Source organism: Somniosus microcephalus, chromosome 3, assembly GCF_052327205.1.
Source record: "Somniosus microcephalus isolate GS21.2 chromosome 3, FLI_Smic_1.0, whole genome shotgun sequence".
NCBI lineage: Eukaryota > Metazoa > Chordata > Chondrichthyes > Squaliformes > Somniosidae > Somniosus > Somniosus microcephalus.
Genome location: NC_140989.1, coordinates 275,440,480 through 275,463,878, shown reverse-complemented (window position 1 = coordinate 275,463,878; position 23,399 = coordinate 275,440,480). Strand labels below are relative to the sequence as shown.

Here is a 23,399-nt window from a genome sequence, read left to right as displayed (position 1 = left end):
AGAAGGTAATACAGCCAAACTATTAATTCTATAGGAAATGTCTTATATGGAAGACATGTTGGAAATCAGTGAGGTATGAAAACTAGTCATGAAATGCTGGTGGGTTTCATAACTCACAAGCACAACAGGCACAGCCAACCTGTTTTCTGGACTCGCTTAAACCCTGCAGTGCATGCTGGTTGTGTTTCTACTTGCTGTCTTTGGAAACTATGAACTGGCCTGTGCTGTCACGTGAAGCAGCCCAGTAAGGCTACTGAGAAAAATCACCAAGTCAGCTGAAATCTAGTCACTAAATAGGTTAGAAGTATAAATACTGCAGCTAGAAAGGTTTACAACACCGTGTCATTTGGAAGCTATTGAAATACATGTGGTATATACACTATGAGAACGTTTAGCTGTTTGGAGAGTTTTAGATGTAAAGCATTTCTTTTAAAACAGATAGTTTTCTTGCCTATATTTGTCAAAATGTGGAGGGTCTATTTATGGTGCACACCAAAATATCTACAGGTGGTGCTCAGTAGAAAGACTTTTTAAAACACTGCTTTTGCAGTAACGTTTACTACATGCTTTATTGAACAAGTACAACCTGCATTTATGTAGCACCTTTAACGTAGCAAGGCAGCATTTGATCAAGTGTGGCATCAAGGAGCCCTAGCAAAACTGAAGTCAATGGGAATCAAGGGGAAAACTCTCCATTGGTTGGAATCATACCTAGCACAAAGGAAGTTGGCTGTGGTTGTTGGAGGTCATTCATCTCAATCACATGACATCACTGCAGGAGTTCCTCAGGGCAGTATCCTAGGCCCAACCATCTTCAGCTGTTTCATAAATGACCTTCCCTCCATCATAAGGTCAGAAGTGGGGATGTTCGCTGATGATTGCACATTGTTCAGCACCATTCGAGACTCGTCAGATACTGACGCAGTCCGTGTCCATATGCAGCAAGACCTGGACAACATTCAGACTTGGGCTGACAAGTGGCAAGTAACATTCGCACCACACAAGTGCCAGGCAATGACCATCTCCAACAAGCGAGACTCTAACCATCTCCCCTTGACATTCAATGGCATTACCATCACTGAATCCCCCACTATCAACATCCTGGGGGTTACCATTGATCAGAAACTGGACCAGCCATATAAATACTGTGGCTACAAGAGCAGGCCAGAGGCTGGGAATTCTGCGGCGAGTGTCTCACCTCCTGACTCCCCAAAGCCTTTCCACCATCTACAAGGCACAAGTCAGGAGTGTGATGGAATACTCTCCACTTGCCTGGATGAGTGCAGCTCCAACAACACTCAAGAAGCTCGACACCATTCAGGATAAAGCAGCCCGCTTGATTGGCACTCCATCCACCACCTTCAACATTCACTCCCTCCACCACCGGCGCACTGTGGCTGCAGTGTGTGCCATCTACAAGATGCACTGCAGCAACTCGCCAAAGCTCCTTCAACAGCACCTTCCAAACCCGCGACCTCTACCACTTAGAAGGACAAGGGCAGCAGACGCATGGGAACATCACCACCTACAAGTTCCCCTCCAAGCCACACACCATCCTGACTTGGACCTGTATCGCCGTTCCTTCACTGTCGCTGGGCCAAAATCCTGGAACTCCCTTCCTAACAGCATTGTGGGTGTACCTACACCATATGGACTGCAGCGGTTCAAGAAGGCAGCTCACCACCATCTTCTCGAGGGCAATTAGGGATGGGCACTAAATGCAGGCCTAGCCAGCGACGCCCACATCCCATCAATGAATTAAAAAAAAAGAAATAAAACAGCGAATTAGAAGCACAAATTCAGCTCAAAGTGTACAACATAGTAGCCATTGCAGAGACCTGGTTACAAGCTGGGCATGAATGGGAGCTTAATGTTCCAGGTATAGTGTCTTTAAAAAGGATAAAGAAATAGGGAAGTAGGTAACTTTTGTTAAAAGTTTTGCATGTTGTGCTTCATCTATGATCTGTTTTGGTCCAACAAGATCCCATCAATAAATGGATTTATTAGTCTCCTAATTTTGTACGCCAATGGTTGTGCTTTGTGCCAACACTAACCAGATTTGGGACTTTGCACATTTATAGCTCATTAGAAGGAATGTAGAGTGCATTAAAATATTTTCTGAACATACTGTCATGTGTTGGCTTTAATTGTTCTCAGTATGTTCAATTGCATATGGCCACATATTAATCTGCTACAGGAAACTTTCAGGTATCCGGCACGGATGGGACCGACGTGTTGCCGGTTCATCAACAATTCTGGATAACCGAACGCTATAGTAAAAGATACGGAGGTCAGAGCTCCGTATAAAGCAACAAACCCTGTACAGCTTCAAAACAATCGGCACAAGTTGCAAGCGTCTCTGTAGCTTAGCAACAGCTTCATCTACACCCTTGCACAGCAACAAATCAATTAAAAAAAGTAACTAAAAGTAAAAAAAGTTACCTGAACCGACTCCTGAATTTTGCCAGTGGATAGAGCGTTCCGGTTATTTAGGGGCCGGTTAATCGAAAGTTTCCTGTATTAGGTTTCACTTCATTTTTCTGCAGTACACTTCAAGTGCTCATGTCTATTTTTCTCCATGTAAAATGCCCCCCCCCACCCCACCCCCCATGTGAATGGTTGTTTGCCTTGCCAAATGGTAACAATGGCCCGGATGTTGTGGTGGGTAATGACGGCGAACTGTCAGCATTCGCCGTCATTACCCCTCTGAAACTGATGGTAACTTCAGGAGATAGCGCATGCGCAGCTAAACGCGGAAATCCTAAAGTTGCGGTCAGTCATTCACTGCTCTGCCACAGGCTGCATAGTGGACCCGCCCCCCTCATAGCCGGCAATCAGTGACACTGACGAAAACTTAAGCTTTTTCGCGTTAATATCGCTGTTAAACACCACATTAAATGTTGATCCTTGTTGGAATAGGTGTAACTGGGGTTTTACCGGCGTATTGACTGCTAAACAACTGTTCTCACCCTGAAAAACTAATTTTATATTTGTGGAATGTCAGATTTCTCCATTATGATAAAAAATTATTAGATTTAAAAAAAAAATGTTTTTTTTAAAGTTTGTTCATGATATTTCAGCTTCCACCTGAACCTCGTTCGTATATCCCAATCTTTATTTCGCTCTCTAACATTTTTAAAAAGTGTAGATAATCAGTGCTCTTCATTTCCTGGTTTGCTGTCTGTGAGAATTCTTTAATGTGATTGGCTACTTAGACAGATCAATGACATCACTGCTGCTCTTCCCCTTTTGGCAGCGCTACAATCAATTTCACGTCGAGGAAACTAAAGTTCTCGCCAGAGATCGCGAGATTACGGGCCATGGTATTTAGTCACAGAGTAATTCATGCTTGTACAATGTGATGGTCCAATTGTCCCACAAAATAATCTTGCTATTATCTCATCAACCTGAAACGTTAACTCTGTTTCTTTCTCCACAGATGCTGCCTAATCTGCTGAGTATTTCCAGCATTTTCTGTTTTTATTTCAGATTTCCAGCATCTGCAGTATTTTGCTTTTGCTTACCATTATCTTGTCTGTATTCAGCCTTGTGTTTTCCCCCATCTGTTTCAGTTGTTCACTTTCTAAAATCAAGACTATTGAATGAAGAAACCATTTCACAGGAAATCACACAGGAACCCCACAGTGCAGATAGAGGCCATTTCGGCCCATCGAGCCTGCACCGACCCATATCCCACCCTATCCCCGTAACCCCACGTATTTAATCCCCCTAACACTAAGGGTCAATTTATCATAGCCAATCAACCTAACCCGCACATCTTTGGACTGTGGGAGGAAACCGGAGCACCCGGAGGAAACCCACGCAAACACGGGGAGAATGTGCAAACTCCACACAGACAGTCACCCGAGGCCGGATTTGAACCCGGGTCCCTGGCGCTGTGAGGCAACAGTGCTAACCACTATGCCACCGTGCAAATCCCAAGGCGCTCTCGTTTTCATCAGTTGAGAGCGAGGTGTAGTGGTTCTCTGGCAGATAGTGTGAGATGCAACCAATGTCCCCCATAGCAGCCCGGATTGATCCACACATAGAAATTCAGAGCGGTGGTCACCTTCACAGGGCATGACTCTCAGACGCAGCAGTCTGCAGATCTTGATGCATGAGGTCGCAGAGGCCAATAATAACCTGCCTCAATCATTCGTCTAGCCTATCTGTGTCCTTCGGTAGTTTTTACAAATCTTGTCACTATGTGCCATCCTTCCCATTTGGTGTCATCAGGAAATTTCAATACTGCTCTATAATTCCCACGTCCAAACCATTTTTATATAGATTGACTAAGAATGGGCCTCTGTGAAACACCACGAGGGGAATTTTAAACCTCCCCATCGGGTGGGAACGGGGTGTGCTGGTTTGGCGCAAAATGCATAAGTCCTATCTATTGGCGAGTCCACTAGGTAAGACCTAACGGGATTTGTGGCAGATTCAGCAGGTTGTAGGATATAAACTGGTAGGGACCTGCAAGCACTCAGATCATTGGCATTGGCTGCTGAGATTTTTGTACTTGCAGTTACTTGTGACTTTCAATATTGCTTATTTCCAAGTCTCTTTTGTTCACTGACCCTGAAGCTGTCAAAGTTTATAATGGGTGCTGCTCTTGCTGCCTTATGCTGGGTGCAGGACGAGGAGGAGGAAGAGCAGTAATAACAGCATCCATCAGAAGCAGTAGGTAAGGGCCTGCTCAAAGAATGCCTTACCCTTCCAACAGGGTATACAGGCCAAGGGTCACCTTTTTTGACATCTGAGGAGCAGTGCATGAGGGGGCTGTTCTTATTGAGGCAGGTTATTATTGGCCTCTGCGACCTCATGCATCAAGATCTGCAGTCTGAGAGTCATGCCCTGTGAAGGTGACCACCGCTCTGAATTTCTATGTGTGGATCGATCCGGGCTGCTATGGGGGACATTGGTTGCATCTCACACTATCTGCCAGAGAACCACTACACCTCGCTCTCAACTGATGAAAACGAGAGCGCCTTGGGATTTGCAGCAATGGCTGGCTTCCCTAGCATGCAAGGCGATATTGACTGCACTCATGTTGCTATCAGGGCACCGCAGGACCAGCTAGGAGCTTTAGTTAACCACAAAGGGTTTTACTAAATCAATGTCCAGCTAGTATGTGATCACACTAAGAGAATCATGAAGGTCTGTGCCAGGTACCCAGGCAGCTGCTATGATTCATTCATCCTGTGGCAGTCGAATATTCCCCCACTCTTCCACCATGGCATATCCACATAAGATCCACACATATACATTTCTCAGTTGGAATCACTTGATATCGGTCAGGAACAAAAATATTGTTTGATTTTTTTCCCCTTCCCTACCCTAGTGATGCTGAGGCATTCTTACTTCAACCCATGCTAAGATCAGCTAACTCTTCTACATGAGTAGCGCTATATTAATCCACATATCTATTGCAAATTATATCATCGATGGGTATTACCCAAAAAGTTGCTCATTGATCTTAACTTTTTTTAATCATTTTTAAATGGTCTTAAGTTACATAGCTCCTCTGTAACACAATGGGATGGTACCAGCCAGGGGAAATCTCCATCATGCTTACTCCATAATCAATGATTATCGTCTTAATAAAGACTGATCTGGGTTGATCACATTGTATTGGCTAATATTAAAGAGGAAGAGGAGAACTAGGCAGGGGACAATAATCTGAATTAGCATACACAGGAAGACTCTGTTTAAAGATTTGGAAATTATGACCATACAACATTTTAAGAATGTTCAAAATGGAATGACAGTATATGAAATTTACCCCAGCAAACCATTTACATGAAGTTAGCAGAGCACCATCTGTAATAGAATGAAAGACAGAAAGACTTGTATTTATATAGCACCTTTCACGGCCTCAGGATGTCCCAAAGCGCTTTAATGGGGAGGTTACATAATCAGCAAAAAAAAATTAGTTGGGGATGGGTAGGGCTTCCAATTATTTTTTACAAAATTATACACTTAAAAATGTGCCATGAAATAGGGTATAGGTAAGACTGAATTAGTCATACTACTGTATCAGGAAAAATCTGAAAACATGACCAAGAATGGAAAAGACCCCAAAAAGATGAACAGATTTTTGGAAAGTAAACATCTATTTACTGTACTCAGTCATGCCTGAAGTTCACAATTTTTGATCCAGACTAAACATGTGCTTTTTAGAACCCTAATCCATGAAAAGGAAATACTTGCAGTTATAAAGCAGTTTAACATGTCACTGAAACATCTCAACTGTTTGCAGGGCATGGGCTATTGTTATGTAGGCACATATAAGCTATGTTACATTGATAAGAAATTTAGTAAAAGTAAACTAGCAGCATGTGTCACTTTGAAGGATTCAGGAGAATGAGAGGCGATCTTATCGAAACATATAAGATTGTGAGGGGGCTTGATCGGGTGGATGCGGTGAGGATGTTTCCACTGATGGGTGAGATTAGAACTAGGGGGCATAATCTTAGAATAAGGGGCTGCCCTTTCAAAACTGAGATGAGGAGAAACTTCTTCACTCAGAGGGTAGTAAATCTATGGAATTTGCTACCCCAGAGAGCTGTGGAAGCTGCAACATTAAATAAATTTAAAATGGAGATAGACATTTTCCTAGCAGATAAGGGAATTAGGGGTTACGGGGAGCGGGCAGGGACGTGGACGTGAGTCTAGATTCGGATCAGCCATGATCCTATTGAATGGCGGAGCAGGCCCGAGGGGCCGTATGGCCTACTCCTGCTCCTATTTCTTATGTTCTTATAACACAGTGGCCTTAATGTAGAAGTAAATTTTGCTGTCAGTTATGCGAATCTGACTGCTGCTTCACAGTAACACCTATTAAACTTATATCCTGAGTTTATGTCATTAACTACACCCCTCCCCCTCCACAACTTACCAAATTCAGAAATCTAATTCTCTGCACATACCTGTTTGAAAACAATCACTTATGATCTCCACAGATGACAGCAAATTTCTTTTCACAATTAGGCCAAACACAGCGATCCAGTGTTTCTTCATACATAGTAATATGTCTTCCAAGGACCAAGGAGGCTTCAGAAACAGTATCTAATATCAGGATCAGAAACAGATCACAGCAATTACATCATCCTTAATTTGACCTGTTACTATTTAACCATTCTAAGCACTTTGGTAATAGTTCAGCCATAACATTTAAAAGTAGTACATTTTGGTTAATTTATTTATTTGGAAAATACTATAAATAAACACATTTATAATGTTTCACACAAAGGCTAATACTGTATTAGTTATAATCCTCGATATAAGACATGTCAGAATAGCTCTGATCAAAACATGGATATCTGGAATTCTGCAAAAGGATGATTCATTACCAGAAGGGTTAAATCATTCTGGGCTTAAAGTCAGAAAATATTTAGGGGTGGAAATGTATGTAGTTTCCACCGGTCTCCCACCATAACTCCGGTGGAACCCCTGCAGAAATTCAGTCCTAAATGTTTATCTGAACAGTTGACTATCGGATTGTCGTAAAAACCCATCTGGTTCACTAATGTCCTTTAGGGAAGGAAATCTGTCCTTACCCGGTCTGGTCTATCTGGGACTCCAGACCCACAGCAATGTGATTGACTCTTAACTGCCCTCTAAAATGGCCTAGCAAGCCACTCAATTGTATCAAAACCACGATGAAAAACTATAAGAAAAAAACGGACGGACCACCCAGCATCGATGTAGGCACTGGATTCGGACACGACAAAGGCACACCCAGCCCAGTCGACCTTGCATAGTCCTCCTCACCAACAGCTAGGGACTTCTGCCAAAATTGGGAGAACTGTCCCACAGACTAGTCAAGCAACAGCCTGACATAGGCATACTCACAGAATCATATCTTTCAGCCAATGTCCCAGACTCCTCCATCACCATCCCTGGGTATGTCCTCTCCCACTGGCAGGACAGCAGAGGTGGCGGCACAGTGGTATAGTCAGGAGGGAGTGGCCCTGGGAGTCCTCAACATTGACACTCATGGCATCAGGTCAAACATGGGCAAGGAAACCTCCTGCTGATTACCACCTACCGCCCTCCCTCAGCTGATGAATCAGTACTCCTCCATGTTGAACACCACTTGGAAGAAGCACTGAGGGTAGCAAGTGCACAGAATGTTCTCTGGGTAGGGGACTTCAATGTCCATCACCAAGAGTGGCTTGGTAGCACCACTACTGACAAGAGACCTGAAAGACATATCTACCAGACTGGCCTGCAGCAGGTGGAGAGAGAACCAACATGAGGGAAAAACCTACTTGACCTCATCCTCGCCAATCTACCTGTCACAGATGCATCTGTTCATGACAGTATTGGTAGGAGTGACCACCAGCAACAGTCCTTGTGGAGACGAAGTCCCGTCTTCACATGGAGAACACCCTCCATCATGTTGTGTGGCACTGGCACCGTGCTAAATAGGATAGACTCAGAACCGATCTAGCAGCTCAAAACTGGGCATCCATGAGGCACTGTGGGCCATCAGAGCAGCAGAATTGCATTCCACCACAACCTGTAAACTCATGACCCAGCATATCCCTCACTCTACCATTACCATCAAACCAGGCGACCAACCCTGGTTCAATGAGGAGTGTTGAAGAGCATGCGAGGAGCGTACCTAAAAATGAGGTGCTAACCTGGGGAAGCTGCAACACAGGACTACATGCATGCTAAACAGAGGAAGCAACATGCTATAGACAGAGCTAAGCGATCCCACAACCAACCGATCAGATCAAAGCTCTGCAGTCCTGCCACGTCCAGTCGTGAATGGTGGTGGACCATTAAACAACTAACAGGAGGAGGAGGTGGCTCCATGAATATCCCCATCCTCAATGATGGCAAAGCCCAGCACGAGTGCAAAAGACAAGGCTGAAGCGTTTGCAACCAACTTCAGCCAGAAGTGCCGAGTGGATGATCCATATCGGCCTACTCCTGAGGTCCCTACCATCACAGGAACCAGCCTTCAGCCAATTCAATTCACTCCACGTGATATCAAGAAACGACTGAGCACACTGGATACAGCAAAGGCTCTGGGCCCCGACAACATCCCAGCTGTCGTGCTGAAGACTTGTGCGCCAGAACTAGCCGTGCCTCTAGCCAAGCTGTTCCAGTACAGCTACAACACTGGCATCTACCAGACAACATAGAAAATTGCCCAGGTATGTCCTGTCTACAAAAAGGACAAATTCAAACCAGCCAATTACTGCCCCATCCGTCTACTCTCAATCATCAGCAAAGTGATGGAAGGTGTTGCCGACAGTGCTATCAAGCGGCACTTACTCACCAATAACCTGCTCACTGATGCTCAGTTTGGGTTCCGCCAGCACCACTCGGCTCCAGACTTCACTGCAGCCTTGGTCCAAACATGGACAAAAGGGCTGAATTCCAGAGGTGAGGTGAGAGTGACTGCCCTTGACAAGGCAGCATTTGACCAAGTGTAGCATCAAGGAGCCCTAGTAAAACTGAAGTCAATGGGTATCAGGGGGAAAACTCTCCACTGGCTGGAGTCATACCTAGCACAAAGGAAGATGGTTGTGGTTGTTGGAGGCCAATCATCTCACCCCCAGGACATCGCTGCAGGAGTTCCTCAGGGCAGTGTTCTAGGCCCAATCATCTTCAGCTGCTTCATCAATGACCTTAGCTCTATCATAAGGTCAGAAGTGGGGATGTTCGCTGATGATTGCACAGTGATGATTCGCAATTCCTCAGATAATGAAGCAGTCCATGCCCGCATGCAGCAAGGCCTGGACGACATTCAGGTTTGTCTGATAAGTGGCAAGTAACATTCGCGCCACAAAAATGCCAAGCAATTACCATCTCCAACAACAGAATGTCTAACCACCTCCCCATGACATTGAATGGCATCACCATCGTCGAATCCCCCACCATCAACATCCTGAGGGTCACCATCAACCAGAAACTTAACTGGACCAGCCACACAAATAATGTAGCTACAAGAGCAGGTCAGATGCTGGGTATTCTGCGGTGAGTGACTCACCTCCTGACTCCCCAAAACCTTTCCACTACCTACAAGGTGTGGTAAACCACTGTTGTTGTTGTTGTTGTTACACACCGTTGTACCTATGCATGCCTCAACATGTCTCGGCTGGCTCCACCCACACAGGCCCAGGTATAAAGGTGATTGACCTGCAGCCCCCTGCCTTCTTGGAACCCAGTCAACCACGAGAGGCATGCTCTGTTCTTTGCTAATAAAAGCCTTTAGTTACTCTCTTAACTCTCAGTCTTTTATGAGTAATTGATAGCGCATCAATTTTATTAGCAAAAACAAAATGTCGACATTTGCTGAACAGCAGGCTGCTGCACCAAACGCTGAGCAACAGGAGCTGCTGCGAGCCCTCAGACCAACATGCCTGGACCTAGACCCCCAGGAAGCGGGTTCGGCTACCAAATTCGCGCATTGGCTGCGTTGCTTCGAGGCCTACCTGCAAGCCTCAACTGTGACCCTGGACGAAAACAAGCTGGAAATCCTGGCCTCAAAGGTGAGCCACCAAGTTTATACAATAATCCAGGACGCGACGACCTACGCGGCGGCTATCGGTCTGCTAAAAGGGCAATACGCACGCCCGGTAAATACGGTCTATGCCCGGCACCTCTTAAGATCCCGCAGACAGCAGCCCGGGGAATTGGTGGAGGCCTTCCTACGGGCACTACGGATACTCGGCCGAGACTGCGATTGCAAAGAAGCATCAGCCACAGCACACACGGAGGGACTAATCCGAGATGCTTTCGTTGCGGGTCTAAGGTCCGACTACTCCCGGCAGAGACTGTTGGAAAAGGGAGAAATGGACCTGAGAAAGGCAGTGTTCCTCGCGCTCTCGCTCGACGCGGCCCACAGGAATATGGACGCCTTCTCCCCTAACCGCTCCGCAACGTGGACGCCACAACCTTGGGTCATGGGACCGCCACCTTCAACTGCTGCTGCGATGTCCAAGGCACAGAAATGTTATTTTTGTGGCCAGGCAAAACACCCCAGAGCACGCTGCCCGGCGAGAAACGCTACCTGCTCCGGCTGCGGGAAGAAAGGACGCTATGTCAGCGCCTGCAAAGGTAAAACCGCTAACGCCAGCAGCGCCGCGTGCGAACCGTGGGGGCAGCCATCTTGTCCGCCATCTTGGGCTCCCCCAGCCGCGTGGGGATCGGGACCATGGGCGCCGCCATTTTGTCCGCCATCTCGGCCGTCTCCAACTTCAACCACGGGGGACCCGGACTCAACCACCGCCTCATCTGACGACCACATCGACTCGCTCGACCATACGCTGGCCTCCGTGACGCTGGACCAATCTCTCCCTCATCAACTGTCCAGGTCCATGATGGACATTAAGGTAAACGGCCGCGCCACTACCTGCCTTTTTGACAGCGGGAGCACGGAAAGCTTTATCCACCCCGACATGGTGCGCAGTTACTCTCTCCCGGTCCTGCCGACGCGACATCGGATCTCTTTGGCTTCCAAAGCCCAACCAGCGGACGTCGGTGGCTACTGTGTAGTGACCCTTTCAGTAAGGGGCACAGAATACAAAAATTTTAAACTCCTGGTCCTGCCCCATCTTTGCGCTGCCGTTCTACTGGGGTTGGATTTTCAGTGCAACCTTAAGAGTGTCACATTAGCGTACGACGGACCCCTCCCCCCACTCTCAGTCTGCAGCCAGCAGCTTTTAAATTGCCCGCCGCGCACCATTTGCAGCCTCTCCACCCTTAAAGTCCCCCCCCCCTCCTTGTTCGCTAACCTCACCCGCGACTGTAAGCCCATCGCTACCAAAAGCAGGCGTTACAGTGCCGGGGATAGGAGCTTCATTAAATCCGAGGTAGCAAGACTCCTGAAGGAAGGGATTATTGAAAGTAGCACCAGCCCATGGCGAGCACAAGTGGTGGTAGTGAAGACTGGCGAAAAACAGCGCCTAGTTATTGACTACAGCCAGACGATCAATCGCTACACCCAGCTAGATGCATACCCACTCCCCCGCATATCTGACATGGTCAATCAGATAGCACAATACCGGGTGTTCTCGACGATTGATCTGAAGTCGGCATACCACCAGCTCCCCATCAGGGCTGAGGACCGCCAGTACACAGCTTTTGAAGCTGACGGTCGTCTCTACCACTTCCTCAGAGTTCCCTTCGGCGTCACCAACGGGGTTTCAGTCTTCCAACGGGAGGTGGACCGGATGGTCGACCAGAACGCGCTCCAGGCCACTTTCCCCTATCTAGACAACGTCACCATCTGCGGCCGCGACCAGCAGGACCATGATGTTAATCTAGAGAAATTCCTCCGTACGGCCCAGCGGCTGAACCTAATATACAACAAGGACAAATGTATGTTTCGTACCAAGCGCCTTGCCATTCTTGGCTGTGTAGTGGAGAACGGAGTCATCGGCCCCGACCCCGACAGGATGCGCCCCCTTATGGAGCTCCCCCTCCCCCACTGCCAAAAGGCACTGAAGAGATGCCTAGGGTTTTTCTCGTACTATGCTCAGTGGGTGCCCAACTATGCGGACAAAGCCAGACCCCTCATCAAGTCCACCTCCTTCCCCCTGACAGCAGAGGCCTGTGCAGCCTTCACTCTCATAAAAGGAGATATCGCGAAGGCCACAATGCACGCAGTGGATGAGTCCATCCCTTTCCAAGTGGAGAGCGACGCATCCGACTTTGCCCTAGCTGCAACCCTTAACCAGGCGGGGAGACCCGTGGCCTTTTTCTCAAGGACCCTCCAGGGCCCCGAGATTCGACACTCCTCTGTCGAAAAGGAGGCCCAGGCCATTGTGGAAGCTGTGCGACATTGGAGGCATTACCTGGCCGGAAAACGATTTAGCCTGCTCACTGACCAGCGTTCAGTAGCTTTTATGTTTAATAATAAGCAGAGGGGCAAAATCAAGAGCGACAAGATCTTGAGGTGGAGAATCGAACTCTCCACCTACAATTACGATATCTTGTACCGGCCCGGGAAACTCAATGAGCCCCCAAATGCCCTATCACGTGGTACATGCGCCAACGCGCAGGTCGATAGACTGAAGACCCTCCACAATGACCTCTGCCACCCGGGGGTCACCAGGTTTTTTCACTTCATCAAATCCCGTAACCTGCCCTACTCCATCGAGGAGGTCAGGACCATGACCAGGAACTGCCAAATCTGTGCCGAGTGCAAACCGCATTTTTATAGGCCAGACAGAGCAAGCCTGATCAAAGCCACGCGCCCCTTTGAACAGCTGAGCGTCGATTTTAAAGGGCCCCTCCCCTCCTCCGACCGCAATGTGTACTTCCTCAACATAATTGATGAGTACTCCCGTTTCCCGTTTGCCATCCCTTGCTCAGACATGACCAGTACCACGGTCATTAAATGTCTGAATGACCTCTTCGCCTTGTTCGGTTTCCCTAGCTATATTCATAGCGACAGGGGCTCATCCTTTATGAGTGACGAACTCCGGCAGTACCTGCTCTCGAGAGGTATCGCTACAAGCAGGACCACCAGCTACAACCCCCGGGGGAATGGCCAGGTGGAAAGGGAGAATGCGACGGTCTGGAAGGCAGTCCTTTTAAAATTGAAATCTAAGGGCCTTACGACCTCTCGCTGGCAGGAAGTCCTCCCTGCGGCGCTCCATTCCATTCGGTCACTGGTCTGTACAGCCACCAATGCCACCCCTCACGAGAGAATGTTCTCCTTCCCCAGGAAGTCCACATCGGGGATCTCGCTACCGACATGGCTGACTTCTCCAGGACCCGTCCTACTGCGGAAGCACGTGAGGTCCCATAAGACGGACCCCCTGGTCGAGAGGGTGAGCCTCCTCCATGCCAACCCTCAGTATGCTTACGTGGTGTACCCGGACGGGCGGGAGGACACAGTCTCCATACGAGACCTCGCACCTTCGGGTGCTCCCGAAACACCCCCCTCGCCATCCACCACTACCCACGCCTACCCCCAGTACGCTTACGTAGCGTACCCGGACGGGCGGGAGGACACAGCCCCCACACGAGATCTCGCACTTTTGGGTGCCCCTGAAACACTACCATTGCCATCCACCACTACCCACAACCCAACCCCGCTGGACGGCATGCCGCAGCCCCAGGACCCGTCATTGACCACCCAACCACTCAATGAGATGCCAGACTCAACGTTGGATGCTGCACCATCACCACCGCCACCACGACGACGATCAGGACGGCATACAAGGCCACCTGATAGACTTACTTACACGAACCTTTAGTACACTTCACCCCGCTGGACTCAATTTTAAACAAGGGGTGAATGTGGTAAACCACTGTTGTTGTTGTTGTTACACACCGTTGTACCTATGCATGCCTCAACATGTCTCGGCTGGCTCCACCCACACAGGCCCAGGTATAAAGGTGATTGACCTGCAGCCCCCTGCCTTCTTGGAACCCAGTCAACCACGAGAGGCATGCTCTGTTCTTTGCTAATAAAAGCCTTTAGTTACTCTCTTAACTCTCAGTCTTTTATGAGTAATTGATAGCGCATCACAAGGCACAAGTCAGGAGTGTGATGTAATACTGTCCACTTGCCTGGATGAGTGCAGCTCCAATAACACTTAAGAAGCTCAACGCCATCCAGGACAAAGCAGCCCGTTTGATTGGCACCCCATCCACCACCTTAAACATTCACTCCCTTCACCACCAGCACTACAAGATGCACTGCAGCAACTCGACAAGGCTTCTTCGACAGCACCTCCCAAAATCACACCCTCTAGAAGGACAAGGGCAGCAGGCACATGGGAACACCACCAGCTCCAAGATTCCCTCTCAGTGACACACCATCCTGACTTGGAAATATATTGCCATTCCTTCATCGTCGCTGGATCAAAATCCTGGCACTCCCTACCTATCAGCACTGTGGGAGTACCTTCACCACACCACTGCAGCGGTTCAAGAAGGTGGCTCACCACCACCTTCTCATGGCAATTAAGGATGGGCAATAAATGCTGGCTATGCCAGCGACGCCCACATCCTGTGAATTAATTTTTTAAAAATCAAATTTTTACCTCTGTCCAGAGATCATCATATACTGTTTTCATCTCTGTTTCTAAGATGGCTGACAGAGCACTTCCTAGTAATTTCTCTAGCTGAGTGATAATGCCAGTAACGTCCAAAGCTGACTCTTGTGCTGATAGATGCTGATTAACTGTTCCATTTGGCTCTTTTACATTGATCACTATAAGATACAAAAAAAACAAAAATGTCACGTTCTAGTTTAACCAAACAGAACAAGCAAAGAAAGGTAACGGATAATAAACCAGGCCACGAATAAACAGACAATTTCTGCCTGGAATAAGTTACTTACTGTTGTATTTATAGTTAGTAATGTAATTATTACATAGAACATTTAACAACACAAACACAGCACCTTTTAAAATGTAAAGTTAGTTAACCCTGTAAACATTATGAGAACCAAGAATGTCACAATTTAGAAGTCACTAATACAAAATGGCTGCCTTGCTTGCCAACATAATAAGTCACTGTACTTTAAAGCAATTCACTACATGAAGCACTTTCAGACATTTCGATGTGAGAAGGTAGAATATAAATGCAAGGAGTAGAGTAACAATTTGTAATCTTCTTCACTGCAGACCGGATACGTAGAATTTTTGACGAGATGAAATATGGGAGATTATTTTTAGTATGTTGTATGATCACAAATTCATAAGTGGAGCTAATATTCTCCTAAGCCAACTCACAAATCTATTTCTAATACTTTAGTGTAGTAAAATTTTTACAATTAGAAATGATAGTAACAGGTTCCATCAATGGAGGAGTTGAGAAGTGCACTGCCCAGTATGGAACTGAGCCACACAAACGAGGACAGTCCCAGATTTCATCCCTCATCTGTGCTGAGTTAGCTAATCTCAGCAGGACAGTAGTCATGCTTTAATTAGCTTCAGCACTAAGGAGGGAAAGGAAAATCAGCCAGGGTTTTCGACTCCCACCCTCTGATTACTTCCATAAATGCTTGCCTGTGGGCACTGGGTGAGGTCAACATCAGTCAGGGCTGCGATGCATCCTGCCTCCTGGTCAAATGGCCATCTAACACTCCGTTTAGGCTGAAAGATGAAGAATAGCCATTTGTAGGAGATACCGAGTTACAAGGGTTCTTTCACAAGAGTGGAAAGCCTCTCGCAAGAGCAAGTCGGTGATGTTGTTTCACAGGATGGAAAAAAACACCTAAATCTCACCATATGGTTTCTACTTGAATGCACAGTTCCTGGTCAAACCTAGAAACATTGCAAGCTGCTGCCACCAGCCACAATATTATTGTGCAACAGTGAATCACTGTTCCAGATATGGAAAAATGCTAACTGCGTGGGTAGTGGAATAACCAGTTACGCCCACACAATAAGCAAAGTTCTGTAAGGCTGCATATGTTCTTACTTAAGATTCAGCGCAAGCACACCTGATGGAAGGAAGCACTAAAGGAAAAAAAAAGTATTCTGAAAGTCGCAGAGCAGTCTTGAAAAGAATATGTTTATACAGTACATTCTTTTCAGTCACCTTAAACTGTTAGCTATTTTTATAACTACATTTGCTAAGGTCAGGAGTAGAATGGCAGAGAGATTCTAATGGGTTAGGGCAATGGCCAAAAGTAGAATTAAATATTTTCATATGCTTATATTGGTAATGAAATATACAGTGGTTCTACAACTGCCAAAAGCACAATACTTGGAAATGAATACTGTTGAACTCTGCAGGCTTCCTACATATACAGAGCCTTTCTAAAGTTCAATTGGATTTTTCAGTAATTTGCCAAGCCTGCTCTTGACTACAAGACGCCCCTTCTTGCCTTAGCCAATATTTTCCATTGAATGTGTACTCATTGAAGTGTGGGAAAAACCATACACTGAGCCAAAGAAAAAGGTTATGAAGGAAAGCCAAAGGCTTGGCCAAAGAAATGGGTTTTAAAGAGGATCAGGAGTCAGAAGGTTTTGGGTTCAAGCTGTAATTTAAGCTGTAGGTATACCCAACATTTCTTCACATTATTCAGAGAGAAAAAAAAGGTAAATGAAAGCCTGAAGGGTGAAATCCAAATCTTGAAAGCAGAAGATTGGTAACATGTTTCTCAGGGATCTGGGAGATATATGCCCCATGGAAATTCTGAATTTTTACATTCAAAATGATGCATTCTAGTTAGTTTTAAGCAGTTTCATATTTCACAAATTATAGATTTTTAATCTACTTAAAAAGGAAAACTAAAGTGACATTTGAATTTTAAAACAAGAACATCACATCCCCAAAAGTCACCCAACCCCCTGCCCCACCATTCCAGTTCACTATGAAATTCCCAGCCTTCCATGATCACCTTATCCAACCCTTCCATGTTGCCATTGGAACTTTTCTCCCACCTCCACTCAGTTCAACCTGGTATTCTTCTGCCCTCCAACCCAGGTCATACTCTTCTTCCACCTCCCATTTAAGGTGGCATTATTCCCCCCCCCCCCCCCCCAATTCAAGTTGGCACTCTTCTCAACTATCTTCCCCAGTTCAAGCAGGCACTCTTTGTCCTATCCAACTCCCATTTTTCATCTTGCCCCTCACCCTCCCATCAGTTAATGCAGGCACTCTCGTTCCCCACAAAGTCTCGTTAATGCTAGCATTCTTCTTCCTCCCTCATCCCCCTGCTCCCAAGCTTTTGTCCCCTTCTCGCACTAATTCATGGTCAACCATTTTCTTCCCCCACTCATTGCCATCCACTTCATCCCTTCCCTCTCCTGTTCTCATACGAGTTCCTGCCTACGCTATACAGCGGTGGGGATCACTTCTATTAGCAGCAGCACTGGGAAGTGGTGCTGAGGTGAGAAGTGCTGGTCTATTAGTGGCTGCAGCATTCTGGAGTGGTGAAGGGAGAGGCATCAATAGTAATGGCAGCAACACTGGGGGGAGCAGAAATGAGAGCAAAAGCACAAGCCACTGTTTTCAGCGGCTGAAAAGCATATGCGCTCTCCTGACGTTAAAAGTGGGTATACTGTAGGTACACTCTAGGTTTTCCCCAAAGTAACTAAACTGGAAGGTGTTCCAAACCTGGTGTTCTAAACCTGAAGGCCTCGATTTTAACTGAGCCATGGAGGCGGGCTTGGAGGCGTGCGGGGGGTTAAAATCGCAAAAACTGGCGGGCGGGACCCCCCCGCCTGGTTCCCAACTCTGAGCCATTTTTACTCAGGCGTGTCTGATGGTCCCGAATCCGTCCCGCATCCAACAGGCGGGACTGGTCTTTAAGGCCCTTAATCACCACTAAATGGCCTCTATAATGCCATTTTAACAGTCCCTTGCACTTTTAACCCTTTTCCCATGTAAAACACGCCTGGTGGGAATCACGACTGTGAAACCTGACGTGAGCACTTATTGGCTTGCTGACTATCAGCTGCAGGTCAACCATTAAAAAGAGGAGATTTGATCAGCCATCATTTGCAGGTGGCAGGATTTTTTGTCTCAGGCCTGGGGCAACTTCTACCAGGCTTAACCACACCTGTGGAAGGTTGGAGCCTCACACACATCTCCAGTGTGAACTCCTGGGAAACCCCTCTCGCCACCTTCACTCAGCGCTTCCTCAACGGAGGCGTATGCCAGAAGCATGGGAGCCATTTTTTTCCTTCCCTTCTGGGTATTAGAGGAGCTTGAGCACCAGGCGCGGCAGCAGCAGAACCAGGAACAACAGCAGCACCAGCAACAGCAGCAGGAGCGACAGGCTGCGGCTCACCCACCTGAGGCAGCACAGGCCAGAAGAAGCCAGCGCCTGGAAGCCCGTCGGCGCAGGAGATACCCCCCAAACAGGGTCTACAGACACAGGGTCAGCTACCCCAACATGACTGAGCAGCAGTGCCAAAGGCGGCTCCAACTTTCGCGAGAGGTAGTGACTGACATCTGCGCAATGCTACAGCAAGACCTGCTGCCCAGAGGGCCAGGTGGACACTCCTTACCAGTGGCCATCAAAGTCACCACCGCACTCAACTTTTTTGCCTCAGGCTCATTCCAGGGATCATCAGCGGCATTTCCCAGGCGGCCGCACACAATTGCATCACGCAGGTAACCGATGTCCTCTTTGCCCTCGCGCACAATCATATCCATTTCACCAAGGATCGCACAAATGTGTGATGGCGCGAGCGGTTGAATTAGCTCATCTGGCAGACTTTCCAAGGGTGCACGGCGTCGTTGACTGCACACGTGGCCCTTAGGGCACCCCATCGCAATCCAGGTATTTTTGTCAACCGCAAGGGCTTCCATTCCCTTAATGTTCACCTGGTGTGTGACCACAAGAAGGAGATTTTGCATGTTTGTGCCATGTACCCTGGCAGTTGCCATGACCCCTTCATACTGCGCCAGTCTAGTGTGCCTCCGCTATTCAGGCCGCCAGACCAACTTCACGGATGGCTACTTGGAGACAAGGGCTATCCCCTGAGGATTTGGCTAATGACGCCATTGAGGAGGCCAGCCAACGAAGCTGAGGAGCGCTACAACTCCAGCCACATTTTCACCAGATCCATTATCGAGCAAACCATCGGTTTGCTGAAGATGTGCTTCAGATGCCTGGATAGATCAGGTGGAGCCCTAGAGTACTCAGCAGCCAGGGTCTCCAGAATCGTTGTGGTTTGCTGTGCACTTCACAACATGGCACAGCGTCGTGGCTTGCAGATTCCTGAGGACCAAGTGGCTCCTCACATACCCTCCTCAGATGATGATGATGATGATGATGATGATGAGGAGGAGGGCGAAAACGACCATCCTGCAGAGGACCAACAACCAGCGGCAGCATTACGCCAGAACATTGATGCCTGGGATGCAAGGAACGCACTCATCCTCGCCAGATTTGCTTAGCCGAGCCAATCAAGCACTTTTGCCTCACAGTTTCTAACCTGAGCATCGACAATGGCCAAGACCCCGCGGATTCCTAGCTATTTGTCCAGCATACTGACAATTGCAAGTAATCCTAAGACCTCAATGTGAAAGTCCCATTCGCGAAATGACACACGCCACAAATACAGCAGTAGCCGTCGGACTTTTTATTGACAGAATTCATCTGATGGCTTTTTTTAACAATACATAAAATTTCACCCAAGTGGCTACCCTTGTGACCACTTGTGCTTTATTTTCCTCTTATGCGTGCTCCTACGTCGTGGTTCCCCTGTGGCTTCAGCAGATGTGGAGGCCCCTTGCTCACTTTCCTGCTGCTCCTGTCTCGACACCTTTGGCGGGTGTCCTCTGGGGTGGCGAGCCTGTGAGGGCTCGTCAACAGTCTGCTGCTCCTGCGGCTGTGCAGGGGTTGAGACGTCTATCTCACTTGGGTGTGGACTCCGGTGGGGCTCTGACCGAGGGCTCTGCAGTGGCATGGAAGTGTGAGCGCCTGGAGAGGAACCTCCACTTCCTTGAGGCCTGCCACCAACCTCCCTCTCATGGGTCAGCTCCCCCTCCGCGCCTGGAAGTGGCTGGAGAGCACCTTGCTGCACATCAGGGGGGCCATGGGGACCCGTATCTGCAATGGCAGTCCTACTCAGAAGGACTTCCATGAAGGTCTGGTTTCTATGTTCAATAGATGCCCATCGCTCCTCAAGAGATGTCATTCTATTCTGAACACTCACCATGTTTTCCATACCCTGGCGACTAACCTCCTCCATGGCCGTAGCCCTCCTCTCCTCTACCGTAGCCAGCCTTACCACGGAGGCAGCAATCATTTCCACGTAGGTAGCCATCCTTTCCGTGTTGATGCGTTCATGCACCAATGACTCCACAAAGGCTCTGCTCATGTTCGCTATGGACTCCTCCATTTGCTCCACACTCGCAGCGACCCTAGAGACAAAACCTGCCAGAGACTCCTGCATCTGTGCATGGAGTTCCATCACCTCTGATCTTATGGATGGACCCAGAGGCAGAGGGTCGACATGCAGCTGAGCCGAGCTGACAGAGTCCTGCGCCCTCTGACGAGGACTCTCCACTGCTGTCCCTGTCTCCACAATCTGCTGATGCTCACTTGTGAGCTGTGATACACCAGGTGACAACTCTATTCTATGTCCCGAAGGTCCCACCGAGGTGTCTGCGCTGGTGCTGGGTGCGCTTATTTCTGCTGATGCTGCGCCCTCAGAGGTTGCAGATTCCTCTGAGGTTGCAGATTCCTCTGAGGAGTCTGGAAGCTCAGGCTCTTCCTCCTGGACAGTGGGGACGGGGGCTCTCGATGGTCCTGTGGGGGAGTAAAGGAAAGAGTTAGAGATGTGAGGTCAAGGTTACATGCATATTGCATATTGCAGATGATCATAAGTCCATCTGTTATAGCTTCAGAATCATTATCAGCGACTCATGCAATGTCAATGAGAGAGATGGAAAACTATTCTGTCACCAGCTTGCTGTGATGCACCAGTCTGTCCGTCCCCAACGTGCGCATCTTTTTCAACCCGACAATTTCCAGGACGGCTTCCTCCCAGGAGGTGAGCCTCCTCCTGTCCTGGCTCTTTCCCTTTTATTATGAGCTCTCTTTTCCTGCAATGAGGGAGACAAGTGGGGGTTGAGTGAGAATGAAGGAGTGAGTGTAGAGATTGCATAGCATAGATACTTAGAAGGAGACAAAGATGGAGTGAGGTTGCAATACCAAGGGCCCTCCCTGTGTGTTGTCAGTTGTGTTCAAAGCATCAGAGTGATAGGGAGTGTGAGGGCTGCATGGTGGCATAGTTATGTGATTGTTAGCATAGAGAGAGAATGGGTAAGGGTGCATGGATGTGAGTGTCAAGTGGGATGTGGAGGAAGAGATTGCTAAAGCTGAGTGCTGGTGAGGAAAGGCAATGGGGATCAGATTGAGGTTGATGGAAACTTCATACTTACTTTTCCAGTGCGATGAAGGTCATGGAATCTTTTCCTGTACTGCATCCAGGTGCGCCGTGTGACCCCCAAGGAATTGACCTCCCCAGCCACCTGTATTCTCGCAGCCTTGGTCTGACTGGGAGGCCTCTTCCTCCCTGATGAAGGGAACAGGTCCTCCCTGTGGGCCCTAGCCCCATCCACCAATGCCTGTAGTGCTGCCTCGTCAAACTTAGGAGCTGCTCTTGGCCTCCCGCTGGCCATTGTTCCTGTAGGTTCCTGTGCCATCAAATGGAGAAAGCTTGGCAGTCTGCAGAAGAAGCAAGGCTTGCTGTGGACCTTAAATGCAGCAGCAATGATGACGTCATCGGAGGGGACTTTCAGCCATGAGAAACCCATTTGCAAAGGCTTCCCACACGTTGGAAATCAATTGGCCAATTGAGTTAAAATTGCATCAATCTCCCACAGCCATTTAGATTCGTGTGGGAAACACGAAATTCAGGGAACACGCCAATAGCCCGCAGCTGAGTTAAAATCGAGGCCGAATAGTGTTATTTAACCCCAATCTTTTAATCCACATTGTTTTTCATTTTGCTAAACCCTTACATTTCATACCTTTCAACATTTTACAACCTCACTATTTTGTAAACCATGATCATAAGGCAAGGAGCGCAGGTTCAAACTGGTGAGGGGAGAACTTGCGATTGATTTTAGGGAGAGTTTGTATACTCGTAGCGCTCAGTACTTGAAACAGATTTCCATGTAGTGAAGGCAAAGGTTATTCAAAAGCCAAGTGGATGCTGTGATGGGGGAACAATAGATTTTTCTTTCTGGGCGGGTGAGTGATGTTGTGATCTTGTTGAGCTACTCATTTGATTCCACTAATTATGCAGTTTCAGCAGTGCAGCTCCTTTTAATCCATAAAACTATACAGTATTATGAAAAACCTTTACAGTGTTTGGCGTCAGTTGTAGTTGACACGCTCGGTTGGTGGCAGCTGTGTCACAACAGCAGCCATCTCCCTCAAGTCATACTTTCAAAACTAGGGGCAATAAGTATAAGATAATCACTAATAAATCCAATTGGGCATTCAGGAGACACCTCTTTACCCAGAGTGGTTAGAATGTGGAACCACTTACAAGGAGTAATTGAGACGAATAGCATAGATGCATTTAAGGGGAAGCTAGATAAACACACGAGGGAGACAGAAATAGAAGGTTATGCTGATAGGCTGAGATAAAGAGGGACGTGAGGAGGTTCATATGGAGCATAAACGCTGGCATAGACCAGTTGGCCCGAATGGCCTGGTGCTGCGCTGTAAATGCGATGCTGACCTGTATGCTTCACCTGCTAAACAATATCAGCTCCTTCATCAACTGGCTTTGAAGAAGCTCTGTGTTCTAAGTGTTAATAGTGTTGATATTTACAAATAATATCTCCTATTACACTGAACATAGCTTTGGTATTAGATTTTCCCATATGTCTTTAAACTAAACAAGGGGGGGGGGGTGAGGGGGGCAGGTTCCCGGCGGAGAGAAATCTAGAATGCTAAAGAGAAAAGACAAGGAAGCAGTGCTGGAAAGTGATTGGGG

General features: G+C 47.7%; 1 protein-coding gene across 1 annotated transcript in view; it reads right to left on the bottom strand.

The window, feature by feature from the left end:
• Positions 1-23,399, bottom strand: part of LOC147121976 (transcriptional protein SWT1-like) — a 130,027-nt gene that overhangs the window by 53,735 nt on the left and 52,893 nt on the right. Inside the window, 2 exon segments of the mRNA XM_085978111.1 lie at positions 6,930-7,068; positions 15,021-15,190. Coding sequence (XP_085834237.1) covers positions 6,930-7,068; positions 15,021-15,190 — 309 coding nt within the window.